Below are 21,917 nucleotides of genomic sequence, written 5' to 3' on the forward strand. Positions count from 1 at the left end.
AATAATTAAATAAAAATTAACTGATTCCTGAATTCTGTTCCGATTTATAAAGCTCTTTTGTTTTATTATCGGGGGCGAAAGGGGCAGATCGCGATTCAGACTTGAAAATTTAGAATATTTTCTCACGAGAGAATTTTTTTTCCTTGACAGATCGAATTTTTGCGCACAGCGTGCGCAATTGACGCGGGATTTATGCGACGTGTTCCAATCTCAGCCTTTCAATACTGCATATTGCATCACTGATCTTCGCACGTATGATTAAACTGTTAGATAAGAACGTACGACACACACACACACACACACACACGGATAAAGCTCGTAAAGAGATATGTATTCTTTTGTACGGGCCTTTAAAGAAGAATTTACCAAATAATATTTCAGAAATGTATCTTGCAACATTAAGAAAAATAATTCAGTGTTTTTCAATTAATTCTACTTGTGCAATATACGAAATAAAAATGATAGATTTTAGATTAAAAAAGGAGCAAATGGCGAGAAAGAATCACAAAATGTCGACATGAAATATTTCGAATAAATACTAACAAGTACTATTTTCAAGAGCTGAGATGCAAATATATTTGATATATAATTTTAATTATTTATAAAAAATTGCAGTGCAATTATTGAAATATATCTGAAAAAAGATCTCGCACACAAGTGCATAAATATATATATATATATATATATATATATGTGTTAGAAGTTACGATTTTCTTTATTTTTCACGAGATAAAGAATGAAACTTTAATCATAATAGCACCAATGAGTTTCATCAACAAGATTTTCAAAATCTCTTTATATTGCATTTCATATTGCTACTCATCAACTAGATATAAGAACTATCGGTTAATTATTATCGAGAAATGACATTTGTCACGTCAAATCGATTTAATCTGTTTCATAAAAAGTAAAAAAGTGTCCGAACGTGACGGTTTTTTCTCGTAACATGCGTATACTAATTCGTGTCTTAAAAGATATTGCAAGCAAGAAAAATTGATCGAAATTATATATACTGAATTTATATATATATATATATATATATATATATATATATATATGTATATATATATATATATTGAATTAGGTTTTTTGCTTGCAATATTGATTATACACATTATTATATATTTTATTATGTATGTATGTATATTAATATATTATATATAATAAATAACCGCTATAAATCATTGATTGAATCGACTTGATCTACAAGTGTCATCGCACTCTCTTATATAAAAGATTACAAATAAAAAAAAGTTTATTAAAAATAAAATTTTAAAAAATAAACATAAAGAGTTCGAGGCAGCAGTAGATGAAAAATCTTAACCGCGTTTTTCATTTGACTTTGGTCCAAATAAAGTTATCGTCAAGTGCGTGTCGCGATTTCCGTTTTGATGATCGTACACGATGATCGCAAGAAATTTCGTGCAGAAAAACCTCAGTCGCGCTATTCGTTTTTCTTCTTTTTTCCCCTAAATTTCCGAGGGTCTGAAATTCAGGAATCTCGAGACCCTCATAAAATTTTCTCGTTTAATTAATCTAGCAATCGTCGATCGTCCGTCGCGTAGACGATCGAGTTAATATTCGGAAATATTGTATATGTTGCTTTCTTCCTCAGGTAGCAACCCTAATAGTGCAACATATTCGACAGATATTCAGAGGACATTCGGAGGATATCCACAGGACATCCTTAGGATGTTTTCCGAATGTCTTCGGGATATGTGTGTTGTTAGGGAAGTGTACGTCATTTTGACGTCGAATGACGTCATTAGACGTTAACGTGACGCCATTCTGACGTCATTAGACGTTAAAGTGGTGTCATTCTGACGTTTCATGACGTCAGTTTGCTACTTGGATCTTGAGGAACCTAGAGCCTTTGCTTTCCTCTCTTCGTGAACCTCGAAACGAGCTAACGCTATTATCCGTGGACGTCGACGTTGCGGATGTCGAAGAAGACGCTCCAAAGAAGACGCTTTCGAAGTGTCCGGAGTGACAGCAAGAGACTTACCGCCTGCGGCAGGAACGTGTGCGCGAAAACGAGGTTGCCCTTTAGTCGCCACGAGAGGTCGCTGTCGCCTTGGTAACGATGATGATGATGATAATAATGATGATTATGATGATGACGTTGACGGCGTTGATCCCGAGCACCTTGGCACGGAAAAAGCCATCACCGCACTGTGGCCATGTGCCACAGACCCAGGTTCAACTTATTGAGCCGTGGCAGGTCCATGATCCGACCCAGGCCGCTGGTGGTAATCTTGGTGCAACCGTACAGGTCGATGTACTGGAGGTTCTTCATGCTGTCGGCGATGAAGTAGAGGCCGCGATCGGTAACCCGGCTGCACTGGCCGATGTTGAGGGTTTCGAGGTCGTGGAGAGTCTTGGCGATCTTGCAGATACCCTCGTCGCTGATCTGGCAGGCGGACAGGGACAGAGTCCTGAGGTTGAACAGACCCTGGGAGATGTGCACCAACGCCTGATCGCCGATCTTGTCGCAGAACGACACATCGAGCGAGGTGATGCGACTGCTGCCCTCGGCGAGATACGCCATCCCGATGTCAGAGATATTGTCACACGAGCGGAGGTTCAGTTCGCGCAGACTCGGCATCCTGGCCAGGTGCTTGACGCCGGAGTCGGTGATGCAGACGCAGAAGGACAGGTTGATGGATTTAAGAGTGGTGAGACCGATCGAGATGTGCCTGAGCGCCTCGTCGCTCAGTCGCTGGCAGTCCTGAAGACTGAGTTGCTCCAACGCGAGGTTACCATCCGCGGTCTCACGATTCAGCCCGGCCAGATGCGCAATACCCAGGTCGGACACGTGCCAGCAGCTTCGCAGATCCAGCCGCTTGAGTTTCTTGAGGCCCCACGCGATCAGCAACAGGCCGGTATTGGTGATGTTGGAGCAACCGCCGAGCTCCAAATTCTCAAGATTCTTCAGGTATTGCGCTATCCTGCTGATCGACGTGTCCGACACCTGTTTGCAGAGCGAGAGATTGAGCTCGGATAGGGACGGGTACTCCTGACCGAAGGCGTTCGTGAGTCCGGCATCGGTGATGTTGTAGCAACCGGACAGGTTGAGCGCCTCGAGATTCGGCACGCCCTTGAGCACGTCGTTGATACCGCGTCGCGAAGACAGCACCTGCACCCTTTTGACGCCGCGTCGCACCAGGCTGGCGAACAACGCCGGGGATTGTTTCTTCAGGTGCAGCCTCGCCACGACCCCTCGCCAGACCGAGCGGTAATACGCGGCGTCCCGCCACGCGGTGCACACCTGCGCAGCCCTACCCTTGTCGCACACATCCAGGTAACTGAAGATCAGCGCGAGAATCTCCGGATACAGGCAGGACACGTGGGTGCTGGCGGCCGCCTGGCCGTGCGTCGCCGCCTTGCCGCGTTGATGCACCTGATGCGGGTGCAGCTGATGTCGGGACGAGATGCCACCGCCCGGGCCGATCGTGTAGGCCGCGGGCAGGTCCCGCAGACCGCCGCTGCCCGCGTTCCCGTCGGTGCCGTAATGCCGCGCCGTCGTGCCGCCCGAGTTGTGCTGCAGGATTCCCTGGCTCTGCGGCGTCGGGATCGCCAGGTGCGGCTGATGCAGGTGATAGAAGTGGCCCGGGCGGTGCAGCAGCGTCGTGCCGCCACTCGGTGTCAACGGCACCGGGAGTTCCGTCATCAACAGCTGGCTCTCCTCCATATCGTTACCTCCGCCGCCGTCGTCGTCGTCGTCCTCGTCGACCTCGTCGTCACCTCCGCCTCCACCGCCACCCCCGTCGTCGTCCTCGTCCTCGTCGTCTTCGTCGTCGTGTTGGCCGTCTTGCGATCCCGTCGCCGCTGCTGTTGCTGCTCTTACTGTTGCTGCTGCTCTTGCTTTTGTTGTTCCTGCTGCTGCTGTTCTTCCTATTGTTGTTGCTGTAACAGCTGTTGTTTTTGTTGCTATTGTTGCTGTTGCTGCTGCTATTGTTGCTGCTCTTACTGTTGCTGCTGATGCTCTCACTATTGTTGCTGCTTTTGCTGTTGTTGTTGTTGTTGTTGCTGCTGCTGCTGTTGCTGCTACTGCTATTGTTGTTGCTGTTGCTGATACTGTTGGTATTGTTGCTATTGCTGTTCTACTTGTTATTGTTACTGCTGTTGCTGGTGAGTGTCGAGGGGACTCTGTCGTCGACGACGAGCGAGCGATCGTCGAATGCTCGTCGCGGTGATGATTGTTCTCCTCTATCTTGAAGTCTTCCCTCTCGCTAGCTTCTTCTTCCTCTTCTCTTCTTCTCTTTCCTCTAATCCGATCCTCGATCACTGCGATGCGATTTCTGTAGTCGCATAACAAGCGTTTTTTTGCACGATCGCGCGATTTCTACGACACGTATCCAACGTTACGACGAACGTCGCGCACCCACATGTGTATAAACGCTCGCGCGCGCGCGAAAACCTCGCTATCGATCGCGGCTATCGATCGTCGTGAATATATCGACACATATATATACACACTTACACACCGCGCTCGCGCACACACGCACACACACACACAAATCGGCGACGCGAAGCGCCGCGTGTGTGTGTGTGTGTGTCGGAGGGGGGGAGGAGGATTTATCTCGCGGGGATCTCGAGGATGAAGATCGTCGTCGGCGATAAGCGGAGAGAGAGATGTACTATACGCGACACACACACGAATTTTGATATCGTCGACGGCGACGCACAGACACACGCGCACACATGTACACACGACTTCACCCGAGAGAGTTACTCTTTTCACTAAAGTACCATTCTCTCGCGCGGCATATATAAAAAAAAACGCACTACATCGCGTTAGCCTCTCTCTCTCTCTCTCTCTCTCTCTCTTTCTCTCTGTGTGTCTGACTGTCTGGAAACTCCTTCGTTCCAAGTGTGGCCCCTTCCTAGAGAGTCTCTCTTCTAGACTATATATATATATATATATATATATGTATATGTGTATATATATATATATTATGTATCTCTGTCTTGCTCTCTCTCTCTCTCTCTCTCTCTCTCTCTCCTCACACCCGCCCGCCCCACCACGCCTCTTTGCGCTCAGCCGCGCGCTCCATCTTCGTCTCGCACGGCGCAGTCACTTCCTCTACTCTCTCGCTCAGTCCCGCGGGCCGCTGACGACTGGCTGACTCTTTTTGCACGCGAGACGACTACCACACACCACTACGGAGAGTGCATGTATGTGCATACGGGGTCGCTTACGCGCGCTTCTTCCGGCGGACGGAACAGGGCAGCACGCACATACACACACGCACTCGCGGAGAAGACGTATATATATATATATATATATATATGTGTGTGTGTGTGTGTGTGTGTGTATTATATATATGTATATTATATATATATATATATACACGAAGAAAAAAATGGGCGACAGCGCTCCTCCTACCGTATATGCCTCGTAGATGTCCGCCGTCGTGTGTCCGGGTCACTCACTCACATACGCGGGACGGGATCCCCGCAAGAGCGACGCATCGCCAAGATGTGAACCGGTGCGCTGCCAGTCGCGGACTGTCGTTCCGTCCGCCCGTACGTAGATGTCGTGCCGCCGCGCAGGCGGAGCGAGCCCCGCCGATTGGCCCGCGGTCGGGTCACGTGATCGCACCGGCGAATATCGATTCGGGTTGCGCTGCGGCGGCATTTTTAAGTTTTCGTTGTGCGGCGGCGGCGGCGGCCGGGCGGGGGAGCAGGGTGGAGGGAGAGACCGTGTATCCTCGTCCCTCTCCCTCCCCATCTCTCTCCCCTTTCCGCCCCGCGAACCACATTGCGCGTGAGACTCTCCGTCTCGCTCGCCCCCGGAATGCCGATTCGTTCTGTTCGATATATGTATATCAAATAAACAGTGAATTTTCTCTTTCTTTCTCCTCTTTTTTTTCTTCGCGCGCGCGAAAAAAATAATACATGTTTGTACGAGATAATCGGACGAATTTCCGAAAGTTCGGGAAGACACGCTGAAAAACAATTTATTGAATTCGAATAAATATATTTATTTCAATACTATACCTAATATTAATCATTTGCTTGAAATTAATAAAATATTGATGTGAAAAATATTTATTTGATATAAGAAAATCCTATATTTATTTGTTTCAAATAAATATGATTTATTGGGCGATATTGAAAGAAATATTTATTAATTTAATAATTCGATTCTCGATAATATTCCACGTATAATGATTTATACTCTTCGGAATTTAGCGAAAGAAATACATATATGTGTTAAAAAAGGAAACAAATATTTCTGAGAACTTTAAAGAGACAAATTAACAAAAGCAAATGTAATCATTTCTTTCAAGCGAATCGAGAATTTCAAATAAATAACCGTCGATGCGTAAAAATTAAAAAAAAAATGATATACACACACGATTTTTATACCAATTAAGATACATGTGATTTATATGTAATATTCAATATATACAATTTTTACATTATATTATATAAAGTACGCTTTTATTCAATGGGGTTTTTTTTTTTATTTTTGTACACATTTATGCTGGCAATAGACGGAATGTTTGAAAAGCGAGATTCTCTAGGATTCGACTTACGATGATGCGAACGCTAATTAATGGAATTGCAGGATCGTGCTGCACATTCGAGATATCAAGTAATGCATTTCGATCGATCCGAAGTATACATGATAACCTGAAGGATAAAATTGCAAATATATGCATATATTTATATAGATATACATTTTCGTTGAAATTTATATATCGATCATTTTTTCTCTAGCAATATATAAATATAAATAATGTTCATGCAATTAAATATAATAATAATAATAATAATAATAATAATAATAATAATAATAATAATAATAGCGTATGAGGCATAATTTCATTGACTGTGATTAATAAGTTATCAAAAAAACATTAGATATACTTATACAAGACAGCAAAAATGTTATCATATAAAGTTGCACGAATAATGTATACAAAATCTTCGTTTAATTATATTCTAATATCGATGAAACGACTCTTGTTTCTTTAAATAATGATACATATATATATAAACATATTTAAAAATTTGAGTAGAAATTTTTCAACTCAGCAGAGACAGGAGTGAAAGCACTTATTTAATACATACATATAGATTCCTATTTATTTGTAATTGTACGTATGTATAATAATATTACAACGTCGTAACTGTATAACAGTAAACAAGATGAATATGCTCGATTGAAATACTTGGTGAATAATAATAAGTATGCCACTAAAACTGGCAAGTAGAGAAATATGTACACATTTTGTAGGATGCCGCTTTATTGCCTCTAAGGGAGATATGTAGTATGATATTAAACGAAAAGGAAAAGAGGAAGAGAGAAAAACAATGGCTAATAATATTAATTACAATTATAACGAGGGAGGGGGAGGAAGAATAGATACCCAGGTAGCAAGGGTATGTCATTTTGACACTGAATGACGTAATTCGATGTCAAAATAACGTCGAAATGACGCCTTTGACGTTTAATGATGTCAGTTTGCTACTTGAGTAAGTGGCAGCTGGCGACATTATCTTAACTATTATCACAGATTAATACAGACAGCTTCTGTCATAGCTGGACATGACCGATCATTATTCAGTAATTTTATCGTCTTGCTATCTACCCTTCTGCAATAAATATTTAAGTGCGTGTGTATGTCTATGTGTATACGTTCGTCGCAAATGCATGAACAATTTACAAAAAAGTATACGCAGAAGCGTATACTTTTATATTACCCGAGTATGTTATAAAATTCAGACGCGTAGATATATATATATATATATATATATATATATATATATATATATATATATATAATAAACTTTTCTTCATTTTTCTCCTTTCGTTATAGAGCCGCTATTATGCATGTGTGCAGACACACGGTAGACCGTATATAAAATTAAAAAGTGACGTACATATAATACTGTTGAATATTTTTTTTTATTGATGCGCACAATTAAATACTGTATATTCCGATGTCTTGGAAGTATATAATAATGGACATGTATATATAATTATTGATATCTTCTACTGGAGAGAATTTATCACTTTCAATTAGAGAATATTGCATCTAGTAATTTCATTAGGTATTTAAAAAAACTCTTTTCTCTCTAAAATATTGTTAAAAATATTATTCTTATACATATACGCGTAAATTGTTTACTTAAAATCCATAATTACAAAATTTTAATTATAAAATTTATAAGAAAATTATAAATATACTCGCTGTTAATTTCATAAATCAAAAATCGCAATTAATTTTCAATTTGTTATAACAATCTTTCGAATATGGTAGGAAATATATCGAATTTCATATGACCAAGCATGTTTTCATATAGAATGCAGTCTTTTTTATATATCATATTCATACATTCGATTGCCTTAATCTGATCAAATCTTTTGGAGTGCACTGAAAGCATCATCAAACTACAGAGGAACCTTAATTTTACTAAAATGTCCTACAAATTATTTGGATTAGCTAATAATATCTGTTGTTCGTTCAAAAAACTTTAATCCTACTCATTTTAAATACAATTCATTTAAAATATGGTAACTCATTGTCGAATGTGCAGCAAAATTCTATGCATTAATCAAAATGATCTTGACAAAATTAGTTACATTTTATTTGACTACGTAATATGAAATGCGCTCATGTTTGTATAACAATAATTTTTAATCTTGTTAAATGTGTGTGTGAAAATTACCCTTTTGTAAATGTTACAAATGATGAATAGGCCTTTGTTCTTAAACGCAGCACGCGAAAGCACAAAAGGAATGTCGCATAGACAATTTTTTTCACTAAATAAGCCCTACACGCTCGCTCGATATTTAAATATGATATATGTATATTAACGTCAAAAAAGTGTATACCTCTTTTTTTAGTTAGCATACAATCTTAGGTATCGTAATTGGAATACAAAACTCACAAAAAAGTTGGTGTTAGAAAATATCAGGGTTTCCAGCGTCTCTCATGTCCGCTAGTGATACTAACACATGCTCTCTGTTTTATTCTGTCCTAATTATCATTATGAAATAATATTTCGTGAATAGGGAGTAGCATGCTTATACAACGCTCGCTAACAACATTTTTTCCTATGCTGTTTTGTGCTTTTCCTCAGATTCACTGTCTCGTTGGTCTGTATGGCTTGTCGCTCCTTGCGTTCTTTTTTGGTCCGCAAAACTTGCCGCGTTATTGCCATAAACATCTGCAAAAAACCGCATAATTATTATAATATTTATTTTTAATTATTATAATTTCTCAGTAAAATATAAATCATCCACCAATTTATTTACAAATATCCTTAAGACTCCTACGTTCTCTCTGCGGCTATGTTAGATTGTGACGTCACAAAAATTATATAATATATAATATTAAATAATATATTAAAATTATATAATATTATATAGTTGACTGTCAAAGAAAAAGAATAGTTTCGGAGATATTTTAAAAGTGTGCTAAAGACATCTGAAATAGTGTTTCATCGAATGTGTTCTCTCGCTTCTGACATCACAATTCCAACATGGAAGAGCCAGGAGCCTTTAACTTTAATGAATAAAATTATTTGTTTAGTTATTAATGCATGTAATAATGAAGCAATAATGAAGTAAATTGAAGTTTAATCTCTTAGAATTAATTAATCAAGAAAAAAAGGGAGAAATAGAGCAACGCACGTCTTCAACGTTAATGTTGTCTTTGGCGGAAGTCTCAAACAACTGTATCCCCATTTGGTTGGCGAATCTTTGCGCATCTTCCGTTAACACCACTTTCTGATTAGGTGAGTCGTTCTTATTTCCTACAAGTACCCTGTTAACCACATCACAATTCTGTTCGATTTCGTGCAACCATCGCTTAACGTTCGCGAACGTATCACCGCTGGTCACATCGTACACAACTATAACGCCGTGCGTCCCCCTGTAGTAAGTCGAAGTTATTGTCCGGAAACGCTCCTGCCCAGCGGTATCCCAAATTTGCAGCTTTACCCGCTCACCATCTATCTCCACAGTTTGTATTTTAAAATCCACCCCTATCGTAGTTATGTAACTGCCATTGAAGGTATTGTCAGCAAATCTCAGAAGTAGTGAGCTTTTACCTACACCTTGAAGACAAAAAAGAGAATTATTATTACATATATATCGAGTAAAAATAATTTTCGAAAAAAAAAAAAAAAATACAAAGAGTAGAAATAGTTTTTACATTAGCATTAATGCTGCGATAATAAATATATATATTTTCATATTGTGCTAGTATATATAAAATATTTTTAATTATTTATGTAATTACTGACAATTGATATCAAAAATATGTAAATATAAATCTTTTATCACAAACTATTAATAATAAAAATATTATTGATTATGAGAGATAAGTGATAAAAAGTGTGCCGAGACAAGTATCTCTTTGTCATTTCATTATATCATATAATTCTTTTCTCTTCATATTGTCCTTTATATTGCACATTACTTGCACCTTAAAGACAAAAAAAAATAAAAAAATAAATTATTAAAATGAATTCTTTACATGTATATAAGAATAATTATAAAAATGGTTTCTGAAACAAAATATATGAAATGAAGAAATACCTTTTTACATCAATATTAGTGCTGCAATAAATATATGTATATATTTCTCTATTGTTGTAGAATATAAATTTTCAACGTATAATTATTTCATATTTGACTATTAACACCTAATATAAAAAATATATTACATAAATTAATCTGAATAATGAAATTAATTGCTTATAGATAATAAATAAATATATTGGCAAAAATATCTCTTTGTTATTTCATTATATATCATATAATTTTTTCTCCTTATACATATATTGCACATTATTTACATTGTAAAGATAAAAGAGACTATATTCTTTATATGTATATATATATATATTAAAATGTTAATAAAAATAGTTTTCGAAAAAAAATACAAAATGTAGAAATATATTTTTATATTGATATTAGTGCTGTGACAAATGTAGATATTTCCCTTATCGTAAATAATCATTTATTCAATTATTGACAATTAATATCAACATTCTATCGAGTAAAAAAATATGAATAAATTTAAACTTTTATTACCCATAATCTAATATATAACTAATAATATTTTTGGGAGATGAAAAAGCATGGTGACAAGAGTATCTCTTTGTCATTTCATTATCTCATACAATTTCTTTCTCCTCGCATACACATTGCAATAAGTCATCGCTCCAAATCTATCCTACAGGAAGAACAATTTTCACATCATGAAATCTAAGTAAGTTATGCCAATGGTGCATGTATATATATCATTGGACTCATCATTTAATAAACTAACACTACTGCAGTAATGACAGACGATCATCAACGACTATCACAACCCTTGACATAAAGGACTGCGCGCGCGTCATTTTTCGCTGCAATTTCCTACACTTCTTCGAATGAAATTTAGTGATGAAAAAAATAAAGAGATTAAGAGAAGGGGAAAAGATAAAGAGAGAGAGAGAGAGAGAGAGAGAGAGAGAGAGAGAAAAATGGAGATAGAAGGAGAAGAGGGAAAAGCAGTGTGGCTGACGGAGATATCTTTAATTACGTGTCGGCCAGCACAGTATGGTGTATATTTACCGCTGTCTCCTATGATGAGCAGCTTGAACAGATGATCGTACTCTCGGGCCATCTTAGGATCCTCTCGTCGCCTGGTGGCGGGGAAGAAAGGAACGTAAATAAAACGGCGATACGACTCGCTCTCTCTCTCTCTTTTTTTTCTCTCTCTCTCTTTCTCTCTCTGCAAACGAGATCTCTGCCCGATTTCAGGGCACGAAACGTCGTTTTTTTCCACAGATGATGAGACTGAATATGTATTCACTAACACCACCCCCGCGCGATCTTCCTCCAAGGCAACTCGGAAACTCGCGACTCGTCCGGCTCGGAAGACGACTGTGATATCAAATCATCGCCATGTTTGTACACCGCGGTATCGTCACTATTCATTATCATCACGACCGATTGAAAAAAAGAGAGGCTCCGCGTACTCCCTTCGTTTAACGCGAGACGCCCATCCCGTATCAGATTGTCACCAGCCTGTCACTATCCGCCATCTTCCCTCTCGAGGAGCCTCGCGCATGCGCGCGCCACGCGCACGCGCGATTCTCAGCTGTCATCTGTCATCCGATGTCCACGCGCAGGCGCGGCTCTTAGCTGTCAATTCTATATTCGCATTCGCATGCATGCGTGGCTCTCAGCTGTTACCTGTCACCTGTCATCTGTCACATGTCACCTGTCATTTGTAATCTGTCACCTGTCATCTCTCATATCACTCTATATGCGCATACGCGGTTCTCTGCTGTCATCTGTCATCTGATTGGTGGATTTTTCGCAGCTGTTGGATTAGGATTCATGTGGACGGACCTTTTGGAAAACTCCAAAAAATGCAAAAAGTGAGAATAAATATTACAAACGGAGTTTTATTTTGATTCCAAAATTTTGACACGTTCGTGGAAAGTGAAAGCATGTGAAAAACGTTGCAAATAAGAAAATAAATAAGGAATATAAGTTATGCAAATAGAGATGAACTGGTACGAAAGTAGCAGTTTTCTAACGGATAATTATAATAATACTGATTGGAAACACTTTTGATTGATAAAAAGAAGAAGACAAAAATAAAACTGATAACCCATGACAGATTTATGGTATATATAGATACATGTATGTATAAGCAGTGTAATGACAATTTTCTAAATCAAAGTTAAAAAAAGTAATAAAATCTTAACTATGAATATAATTTTTATAATACTGTATATACTGAAATACCTGCACATAACATAGTTATAAATGTTGCATATATCCCATGCAAATGTGACTGAGAATATTGAAATATTTCACAATATACGTGAGATTTACAGCATATCTTTTGACATTGATAGAAACATACAGGATGGTACTTCCGACACGTATATCGCATAAGGGCAACAGAATCTCGTACCATTATCACAATATCTTTGTAATATGTTTGTTAATATTCATACTGTTTATCGTTTTGATATCAGTATACCATATTTTCAAATTTGGCAATACACAGAAGCATTCCGAACATGTTCCTATAACACTGGATGACATAAATACTCTGCCAATTCGAGCATTATCCGCAGACTCGGCTTTGAGTAACGCAACCAATGCTTCCTGCACGTATTTTTCTTGTTTCAATGTGTACCGATGTGGCAGTCAGGGAAATAAACTTTTGGTATACGTCTATCCACCCAAGATTTACTTGGACTTTGTCGGTAGACCGATAACGAATCAGATGACAAGAGAGTTTTATCAAATTCTGAGTACTATTATCAACAGTAAATTTTATACTCCTAATCCGCATGAAGCTTGTATATTTGTTCCCTCCATTGACACTCTCAATCAGAATAGATTGAGATCGCAAGAGGTTTCTCGGGCATTAAGATCATTACCTTTGTGAGTTTTATCTTAATCTTTGTATTTTAATTGTAACTTTTAACAGTTTACACTTTATTAATAGAATTTGTTACTGCATTTGTAGCTGGAATAGAGGAGAGAATCATCTAATTTTCAACATGGTACCTGGAAGCGTACCAGACTACAACACTGTTATTGATGTGCCAGTGGGAAGAGCGATGATTGCAGGTGCTGGAATGTCATCCTTGACATACAGACCTGGTTTTGACATTAGTTTACCAGTCTATAGTCCACTAGTAAACAATCTCAAGACAAATTACAGTAATGGAAGGTAATTTTATACATATATGTATATGTATTGAGGTAAAGAATATGTAACTGTTACTTGCAAGTTACATATTTTATTCTGCAAAATAGTTTGTTTTTTTGACACCAATTGATTCCTCTCATTTTGTGGGATGAGATAATCGAAAGATGAATATTTTATAAGGTACTTTATAATTTATGTAAAACTATGTCAAAGTATAAAATATCTTGTGAACTATACATTTTTTGAGCCTTATAACATTGTATGTCAAATATTGCGAGGAATCAAATTTAAATAAAAAAATTTGAGTGATTTTATTTAAAAAAAAACTAGGTTAATCTTCAAATAACTTTAAAATTAAATTTAATTAAAATTCAAAATTTTCACCATCAAAATCAAACAACTTTTGTCCCAAGTATTGTTTTCTAAAACGAAATATACATATATGATTTTTATAACATTCCAAGTAGCAAACTGACGATTAAAACGTTAAAATGACGTCATTCAACATTAAAATAATGTACACGTGCTATCTGGGATGTGTATACATAAATTTATAATATAAATTATTTTGCATTTCAGAATATGGTTGGTGATGTCTTCGCAAATCAATATTAACACCGCTTTTGAGCAAGATTTAATGGAGGTGAAAACGACATATCCAAAAGACATTCTAGTGTTAGGTCCATGTCTACATTTTAATCCCATGAATAATACAATACGTTGCGTCGGGGAGGGCATATACAAGTATCCTGATATCCTACAAGTAATATATATATAATATATAATAATAACAACACTAGTCAACACTAATTTTGTCACAGAATGACAGGTGATTTCGATAGGATTTTTCCCATAGATTACGAATCTGAAATGAAAAATGTTTCATTACGTCACGTTTTTGAGAAAAACGGGGTCAAAGTGTAAAAAAAAAAAAACCGTTTTTGGCATTCTTAGAACCTTTGTCACAAAGAAACGGGACATGATAGAATACTTTCTGAGGAGTCAAATTAAAAACTTTAAACTTTAATATTATAAAGCAAGAAAATATGTGACAATATTGTGAAGTCGTGTAGCACAAGTTCCTTTTGTGACAAAATGAGTCGAAAAATGTTGACCAGTGTAATTATTGCAATAATTTTGTTCTCTCTTAATATATAAATAATGGAAATCTTCTTTCTTTAGTCGGCAACGTTTTGCCTAATAATCCGCAGCGCCAGACTTGCCCAGAGTGCACTTTTGGATGCGATGGCAGCTGGGTGTATACCTGTGATTATAGCCGATTCACTAATGATGCCATTTCATGATGTCATTGATTGGACCAAGTGAATAATATAATGGATAAAAATCTATAGTATTGTTTTGATGAAGCGCAGTCATTTATTAATTAATTTTTGTCTCTTTCAGAGTTGCTGTTTTTGTACGCGAGGTCGACATTTTATTAATAATCCAGTTGCTCAAGAAGATATCCCACCAACGTATCGTGGAGATGCAAGAGCAGAACGCCTGGGTTTATGATCGTTATTTCAGTTCAATGGAAAAGATCACAGAGACCACGTTGGAAGTGCTCACAGACCGCGTGTTCCCGCATTTGATGCGAGATTACACATATTGGAACGTGCCATCTTATAAGGTGGACATAATTAGAGAGACGTATTGAAAGAGAGCATTAAATTTTTCATATGTCAAACGAATCATTTCTTGTACAGGGGAAACCTTCGCCTCTCTTTCTACCAGTAACTGCTCCTAAAACACGTGGCTTCACCGCCGTAATATTAACGTACGACAGACTGGAGTTACTGTTTTTATTGATTAATAAACTTGTAAAAGTGCCAAGTCTGTCCAAAGTTCTGGTAATTTGGAACAATCAGCATAAAAATCCACCGCCTTGTAAGCAAGTTTAAAATATATTTCATCATGACTTTAATATCTATTTTTATATATGTTGTATATTTATATATTAAAATTTTTATCATGTTTTTTTATGATTTTAATATTTATATTAATAATTCTATTATACTCTATATAAATATATTTCTATTAATAATAAATAAATATATTAATATATAATATAATAAATAATTTATTTATAAATTATAATTTAATTAATATAATATAATTATACAGCTACGAGGTGGCCGAAAGTGAATAAACCGTTAAAAGTGATCCAAACGAAGGAAAATAAGCTGTCGAATCGATTTTATCCGTACGATGAAATTGAAACTGAAGCAGTTTTGTCGATAGACGATGATATTATCATGTTAACTGCTGATGAAGTGGAGTTTGCTTACGAGGTACACGAAGTATTTCAAACAGAAATATACTTACATTTTATCCCATTTTTTATATACTAATGAAATTTATTTCAAATACTTTTATTAGGTATGGAGGGAATTTCCAGACAGAATAGTTGGATTTCCATCTCGCATACATACGTGGGACAACAGCACTATGTGTTGGAGATATGAAAGCGAATGGACAAACAGCATCTCCATGGTTTTAACAGGAGCTGCTTTCCATCATAAGGTACATATAAACACTTACATTGTTTTCTCTCTCTCTCTCTTTAATTAAGAAATTACGAACCAAATTTTGTTATTGTTCTAAAAATTCTTGGCTTTTATTTCTCTTAGAAAAAAAAAACAAGAAACCAACATCCTTTCCTCTTATCCTCACCATGAATGCATGATATAACAAAGTAAATTATATTATAATTTATAATTTTAAAATAAACTATAATAATTATATTAATATATTATATATTCATAAAATAATTATATAATTATTATATTATATATTAATTATATTATTATATTATTAATATTAAATTATATTAATTATATTAATTATTTTATATTATTAATAGAATATATTTCTCTATTTGAGTATAATAGAATTATTAATTCTATTATACTCAAATAGAGAATTATATATTAATATTAATATATTAAATAATTAATTCTGTTACACTCTAATAGAAATTTCTACATAATTTCCATTAGTATCAAATATTTTGCTCTGTTGTACAAGAAAACTTTATCTGACAAAATTTCTTTCAGTATTGGAATTACATGTATACGACAGCCATGCCTGGAGATATAAAGGAATGGGTCGACGAGCACATGAATTGCGAGGATATTGCGATGAATTTTTTAGTAGCAAATATTACTGGAAAGGCTCCGATAAAAGTAAGAGAACGTCTCATAGTTCGAATCTTAATTGGCAAGAATTTTTGCTAAACATTTTTTCTAAAACTTTGCGCAGGTGACGCCAAAGAAGAAATTCCGATGCCCCGAGTGTACCAATACCGAAATGTTATCCGCGGATTTGACGCACATGGTGGAACGCACACAGTGCATAAACAAATTCTCCTCTATTTACGGAACTATGCCGTTGGAGTCGGTCGAGTTCCGCGCGGATCCGGTACTCTTCAAGGACGTGTTTCCCGAGAAACTGAAGCGATTCAACGATATAGGAAGTTTATAATTGTGATATTGATATACATATTTTCTACTGAAGTAATATAATTTATAAGATTAAGAGTCCTTGCCAGAGAGAGCACAGGCTAAAAATCCTAGGTGCCCTTTTTTAAATAAAAAATTACTTCGAATTTTTTTATTTCGCATCTAAAAATTTTTAGCGTGTCTTCTCGCTTCTAACGTCACAATTCCAATATGGTCGGTGAGGAGTCTTAATTATGGAAATCGAGTTTATGAAAAATGTTTATAAATTTATAAACATTTTTGGAAAAATTATGGAAATTGAGTTTATGAAAAATATTTATTTTATCAATCAAAGAATGTATGCAGAGTATCCGAAATTATAATCGGATGGAATTAAAAAGATACATAAACCTATATATACAGAGTATCCTATAGGAAATGGCTCAAACTAATCATTAATTGGAGAATTTTTAATGCATGCAGTTATTGAGGAAGCAAAAATTGACACACCCTGTATATTAATCATTCTTTGAAGAGAAGCGAGTCATCTTGATATCTTGGATATCTTCATCTGATTATAAAATTGAATACTCTTTGTATACATATGTATAAATAATTTATATATATTGTTTGTATTTTAGTGAATGTAGAGAATGTGTTTGTATTGAATAAAATAATTAAAAGTTATTTCAAACTGTTTCATCGGAATTTATTATGTTTGTATGTACAAGTTAAAAATTTAGGAAAATACGTGTATCTCACAAAATTGTGATTATGTAAAATGATTCAACCTGGCAGTACTATTATATTATGTGTGAATTTCATTAAACAAATTAGCGCTGATCCGTATAAAAATTTGGTATATAAAGTATTTTAGGCTATAAAAGTTAATTTTTTTTACAAAAACTTTATATCTGATGATGTATATAATCTCATTTAGATTTCAGTTTGAAGCAAACACCTTCAACAACAGCTTTCTTACCTACTTCGTGCGCTGGTAAGGCTGACATGTAGCTCTAAAGAGAAAAAGTTTTTTTTAATACATACAAATAATTTAATTTGATAATAATAATAAGGTTGAAAAAAATAATCAATGCTTAGAAATGGAAACATATTTTACATTTTACATATGTAAATGTACCATTAAAAAAGATTTAAGGCTCCTGGTTCCTCATCAATCACGTTGGAATAGTGACATCAGAGGCAAGAAAGCAGAAGTCTCGCCTCTGACGTCAGAATCTAACAATATGCCCGCGGTGAGGATCGAAGAAGCTTAAAATTGAACTTTAAAAAAGAAATATATACCACTGGTGCACGTTGACATGTATTCATGTAGCCTATTATCATGGAATTCGTGGAATGACTCCAGAGAAAATCGCCCAGTCCCTCTTCCGGCGAATAACGTACCGCGATGACGCCGCCGAGTTTCTGTTCGAGTCCGTAGAGAAATTTCGAATCTAAGAGAGAAACGCAAAACGATATTCGTCATTGCTTTGGTTGATCGCCGCGTTATAATTTATGCTAAATCTGCAAAGCACCGATAAAATCTACGTTCATCGCCCGATGCAAACTCGTAGTCGGACAAGAGGTGTTCGAGATAGCTTCGGCAACTGTACGAGCTAACGAGGTGCGCACAAGATGTTCCCCGCAACCTGACGTGCTGGCGCCCACCGAATAAGAGGCATCCTTGCAAGCCCAGGCACCGCAGCCCCACACTCCAGCCTGAAATTTAAAATATAAATCTAAAATCAATTTAAAATATAAATTTAAAATATAAATTTAAAATATATATTTAAAATATAAAATGAAATTTAGAATAATAAACTGAAAAGACTCTGATATGCAAATATAAACTCAGATATAAAAGAGCTATGAATCTCTTTATTCCTGAATTTGTATTTATAAAATGTAGATATATAACAAAAACATCTACATAGAAGATACAATTTCATCAAAATTTTGCAAAACTTATGTTCATGTAATAGTTTCTTGCATATTATACAGATAAGAAACATAACAAATTAATCATACCTGCCCAACTCTTCCAGGATATTTCAGAATTATACCGCCACTCGAGCAAGCCGCAGCAATATTTCCATCATCATCAACACATATTGCACCTACTGTATCCATCCTTTTCTTAGCACACTGTGGCATAATAATATCTAATGTTAATAAATTTTAAATTTTACATCAGAAAAAATAGTTTTTAATTTTTGTACCTTTTGAATCTCCACACTGCAGTCCTCCACTTTTCTTTTATAGTGTTTGTATATTTTCTGAGCTCTTACTAAATGTGATATTAAAATCTTTGATTAATTTGAAAAAATAAGATATTAATAAATTATAAAATTTATATGCAAAGCAATTTTTTATATAAGAAATAAATTTATTAAAATCTAAAAGATTTTAAATAATTAATAATTTACTAAAATCTAAAAAATTTCTTCAGATTACTAATTATGCATACCTGATATTAATTGTTCTGGTGGTAATGTTTGTATGCCCATCTCGTGTGCCCAAATATGCGCACCATCTCCAACTAAAAAGCTAGTATAAGAGATAAAGAAATGTTTATATAGGTATATATATTACATATATAATATAAGTAAATATTTATTATAATTTAGAAGAAATGAAATAAACTGTACCTAGGTGGAATTCGACCATATGCAAACTTAATAGATTGCTGTTCACACAAACGCTTCGCCAATATAACTGGATTTTTAATTCCACTAACTGCACCAATCGCACCGTACTGCAAATTAGTGCCATCCATCACACTCGCATCGCATTCTACTGTTCCATTCAAGGTGAGATTTGATCCAAATCCAGCATTTGTCATAGGAGAATCTTCCAGTACCATCACTGTTTCTACCACTGCATCCAATGCATTGCCACTTGATCTCAAACATTGAGCTCCCTTGAAAAGAACGTATAATTACAAGAAACACATTTTTTTAAATAATTTAATTAAGTTATATATAGAATATTGCAAAAATTTTCAATGTTCTTTTAATATTAGAATTTTATAGTCAATTTGGAGATTCTTTTTTAGCAAAAATATTAAGAGAAATCATTGATTTTTTATTACTTTCCAATTTCGTTTTATTTTTGTAAGCTTCAAATTAAATTGAACTTAATTGAAAAATATAACTTTTTTAGTCTTTAAGTATGCAATAAATATTATATAAAATTTGCAAAACGACTCATCTTTTTCTAATTCCATTTATAAACTATCTATATTTAAATATTTTAACTAAAAAAAAATTGTTCTCAAGCCAAAGAATTTGTTATTAAAAAGATATCTGCTGGTTTTGAGCCATTTACATATATAAAAGACTGAATAAATATTAAAGTTAATTAAATTGCTTAAAAATTGTACCACTTTGCATGCTTCGTGACATAACTTTTGATATTTTTCTTTAAGAGATATGGAGTGTTGTCCAGCACCTGACAAAAGAAAAAAATAATTGAGAGCATTGTTAGCAATAATATAAGAGACAATTATAAATTATCACATTTGAATCAATTACATACCCACATGAACAGCAATGAATCCTTGCTTAGTATTACTCATGAGACTAGAGAGTTTCTTTTCTTATTTCCTTTAATCAGATATATTTAATATTTTTAAAGTGCAAAATTCTCATATCTCAGCTGCAAAAATATTTCACCGATACATATATTAAAGCAATCAATATAAAAATTTGCTTATTGTAATAAGTAGGTATGTATTTATATATATATATATTAAGTAATATTTTTAATATCATAAATTCTACTATTTTAGTAAAGATTTTGCTGTTTTATTTAATTAGAAATTATACAATAGGATATAAAAGTCAAGTTAATTTTTTAGATTAACAAAAAAGGTTATAGTTTATTTATCACACGTAATTATTAATTATTATATGGATTTATGTATAGTTACAGATTATCTCAGATTTCGGCGCACATATCGTAAACACATGAGAAGACGCGAAAGTAGAAAAAAAGATAACAAACCCAATGTTACAGAATACCGAATCTCTTTAAAGTGAACTCTTCTCTATTCTCAACACACGGTAATTTAGAATAGAGAAATTGAGCTTCTCGCACTTTATTCTCTCTCTTTTTCTCTTTCTCTCTTATATATATATTACATATATTTATAAAATAAATATTTATGAATAATTCAATTTTGCAAAAAATTATTTGTAACAAATTTCAAAAATATAGTATTACATTTTGGTATCTTGTTTTAATAATTTGAAATTAGAGGAATTTTTCTCTCTACTGTCTATATTTCTATATAAAAATTAAAATTTCTTTGTTATTTGTTATTATAAATTTTAAAAGAATTATTAACAAACAAAATTCTAATTAATATAAATAATTTATTGTTTTTAAAAATTAACTTTTGATTTAACTTATTCAGTTAATTTAATTTTAATTTAACTTTAACTATATATATAACAAGTTTAATTAATTTTTTGTTTGTGTAACTTTTTAACTTAACTAAAATTAATTTTATAAGCAAAACTAACTTTAACTCATCTTAGTTTTAAAAAAATTAATAACTTATTATTCAACCCTGATATTTATAAAATAAATATTCATGAATATAATTTAATTTTGCAAAAAATTATTTCAAAAATATATGGTATATCTAATTTTATATTATTCTCGTTTCAATCATTTGAAATTATTCTCTCTCCACATAAAAAAAAAACATTAACAAAATAAATGTTATTTATAAAACAAATTCTCATGGTTAATCTATGGATAATTTAATTGTGCAAAA

At 34.7% G+C, this 21,917-nt stretch overlaps 5 protein-coding genes across 6 annotated transcripts; 1 reads left to right on the forward strand and 4 right to left on the reverse strand.

Moving 5' to 3' along the window:
• Positions 1-1,146: 1,146 nt before the first annotated feature.
• On the reverse strand, positions 1,147-3,691 carry Ppa (F-box and leucine rich repeat protein partner of paired). Its single transcript, XM_029310855.2, has one exon. It carries the CDS (start codon positions 3,689-3,691, stop codon positions 2,165-2,167), a length of 1,527 nt encoding a protein of 508 aa, XP_029166688.1. The 3' UTR covers positions 1,147-2,164.
• Positions 3,692-3,740: 49 nt separating this feature from the next.
• LOC114937400 (uncharacterized) lies at positions 3,741-5,734 on the reverse strand. The gene is made up of 2 exons (XM_029310837.2): positions 5,441-5,734; positions 3,741-4,103 (listed from the first exon to the last, which is right to left on the reverse strand). The coding sequence occupies exons 1-2, from the start codon at positions 5,732-5,734 to the stop codon at positions 3,741-3,743; spliced, it is 657 nt and encodes a 218-aa protein (XP_029166670.2).
• Positions 5,735-7,080: 1,346 nt separating this feature from the next.
• On the reverse strand, positions 7,081-12,081 carry Rab35 (RAS oncogene family member Rab35). The gene is made up of 3 exons (XM_029310828.2): positions 11,585-12,081; positions 9,653-10,077; positions 7,081-9,186 (listed from the first exon to the last, which is right to left on the reverse strand). The coding sequence occupies exons 1-3, from the start codon at positions 11,634-11,636 to the stop codon at positions 9,058-9,060; spliced, it is 606 nt and encodes a 201-aa protein (XP_029166661.1). The 5' UTR covers positions 11,637-12,081; the 3' UTR covers positions 7,081-9,057.
• Positions 11,561-17,818, forward strand: sotv (exostosin glycosyltransferase sotv). Its single transcript, XM_029310824.1, has 10 exons — positions 11,561-13,420; positions 13,506-13,712; positions 14,271-14,454; positions 14,874-15,013; positions 15,096-15,321; positions 15,398-15,578; positions 15,816-15,982; positions 16,071-16,214; positions 16,748-16,876; positions 16,953-17,818. The coding sequence occupies exons 1-10, from the start codon at positions 12,894-12,896 to the stop codon at positions 17,172-17,174; spliced, it is 2,127 nt and encodes a 708-aa protein (XP_029166657.1). The 5' UTR covers positions 11,561-12,893; the 3' UTR covers positions 17,175-17,818.
• Tasp1 (Taspase 1) lies at positions 17,455-21,145 on the reverse strand. 2 transcript variants are annotated; one of them, XM_085488009.1, is made up of 10 exons: positions 21,066-21,145; positions 20,672-20,791; positions 20,517-20,584; positions 19,783-20,054; positions 19,602-19,681; positions 19,354-19,421; positions 19,163-19,279; positions 18,670-18,853; positions 18,437-18,588; positions 17,455-18,147 (listed from the first exon to the last, which is right to left on the reverse strand). In XM_085488009.1, the coding sequence occupies exons 2-10, from the start codon at positions 20,709-20,711 to the stop codon at positions 18,064-18,066; spliced, it is 1,065 nt and encodes a 354-aa protein (XP_085344135.1). In that variant the 5' UTR covers positions 20,712-20,791; positions 21,066-21,145; the 3' UTR covers positions 17,455-18,063. The 2 variants fall into 2 exon arrangements, with proteins under 2 accessions (XP_085344135.1, XP_029166658.1); XM_029310825.2 differs by having other exon boundaries at positions 20,672-20,739; positions 21,066-21,144.
• Between the last annotated feature and the right edge of the window lie 772 nt (positions 21,146-21,917).

Source organism: Nylanderia fulva, unplaced genomic scaffold, assembly GCF_048542155.1.
Source record: "Nylanderia fulva isolate GAGA-0341 unplaced genomic scaffold, ASM4854215v1 Scaffold60, whole genome shotgun sequence".
In the NCBI taxonomy this organism is placed as follows: Eukaryota; Metazoa; Arthropoda; class Insecta; order Hymenoptera; family Formicidae; genus Nylanderia; species Nylanderia fulva.

Excerpts from the sequence above, each read along its gene's own strand:
- Tasp1 (XM_085488009.1), bottom strand. The coding sequence starts at position 20,711 with ATGAGTAATACTAAGCAAGGATTCATTGCTGTTCATGTGG. Across the intron at positions 20,585-20,671 it reads ATTCATTGCTGTTCATGTGG|GTGCTGGACAACACTCCATA; the intron begins GTATGTAATTGA and ends TTCTTTTGTCAG. Across the intron at positions 20,055-20,516 it reads GTCACGAAGCATGCAAAGTG|GGAGCTCAATGTTTGAGATC; the intron begins GTACAATTTTTA and ends GTTCTTTTCAAG.
- Ppa (XM_029310855.2), bottom strand. The coding sequence starts at position 3,691 with ATGGAGGAGAGCCAGCTGTTGATGACGGAACTCCCGGTGCCGTTGACA.
- sotv (XM_029310824.1), top strand. The coding sequence starts at position 12,894 with ATGGTACTTCCGACACGTATATCGCATAAGGGCAACAGAATCTCGTAC. Across the intron at positions 15,014-15,095 it reads GATGTCATTGATTGGACCAA|AGTTGCTGTTTTTGTACGCG; the intron begins GTGAATAATATA and ends TGTCTCTTTCAG. Across the intron at positions 16,877-16,952 it reads CTGGAAAGGCTCCGATAAAA|GTGACGCCAAAGAAGAAATT; the intron begins GTAAGAGAACGT and ends AACTTTGCGCAG.
- LOC114937400 (XM_029310837.2), bottom strand. The coding sequence starts at position 5,734 with ATGGGGAGGGAGAGGGACGAGGATACACGGTCTCTCCCTCCACCCTGC. Across the intron at positions 4,104-5,440 it reads GGGGATCCCGTCCCGCGTAT|AACAGCAATAGCAACAATAC; the intron begins GTGAGTGAGTGA and ends AATAACAAGTAG.
- Rab35 (XM_029310828.2), bottom strand. The coding sequence starts at position 11,636 with ATGGCCCGAGAGTACGATCATCTGTTCAAGCTGCTCATCATAGGAGAC. Across the intron at positions 10,078-11,584 it reads GCTCATCATAGGAGACAGCG|GTGTAGGTAAAAGCTCACTA; the intron begins GTAAATATACAC and ends TTTGTCTTCAAG. Across the intron at positions 9,187-9,652 it reads ACAACATTAACGTTGAAGAC|ATGTTTATGGCAATAACGCG; the intron begins GTGCGTTGCTCT and ends GGTTTTTTGCAG.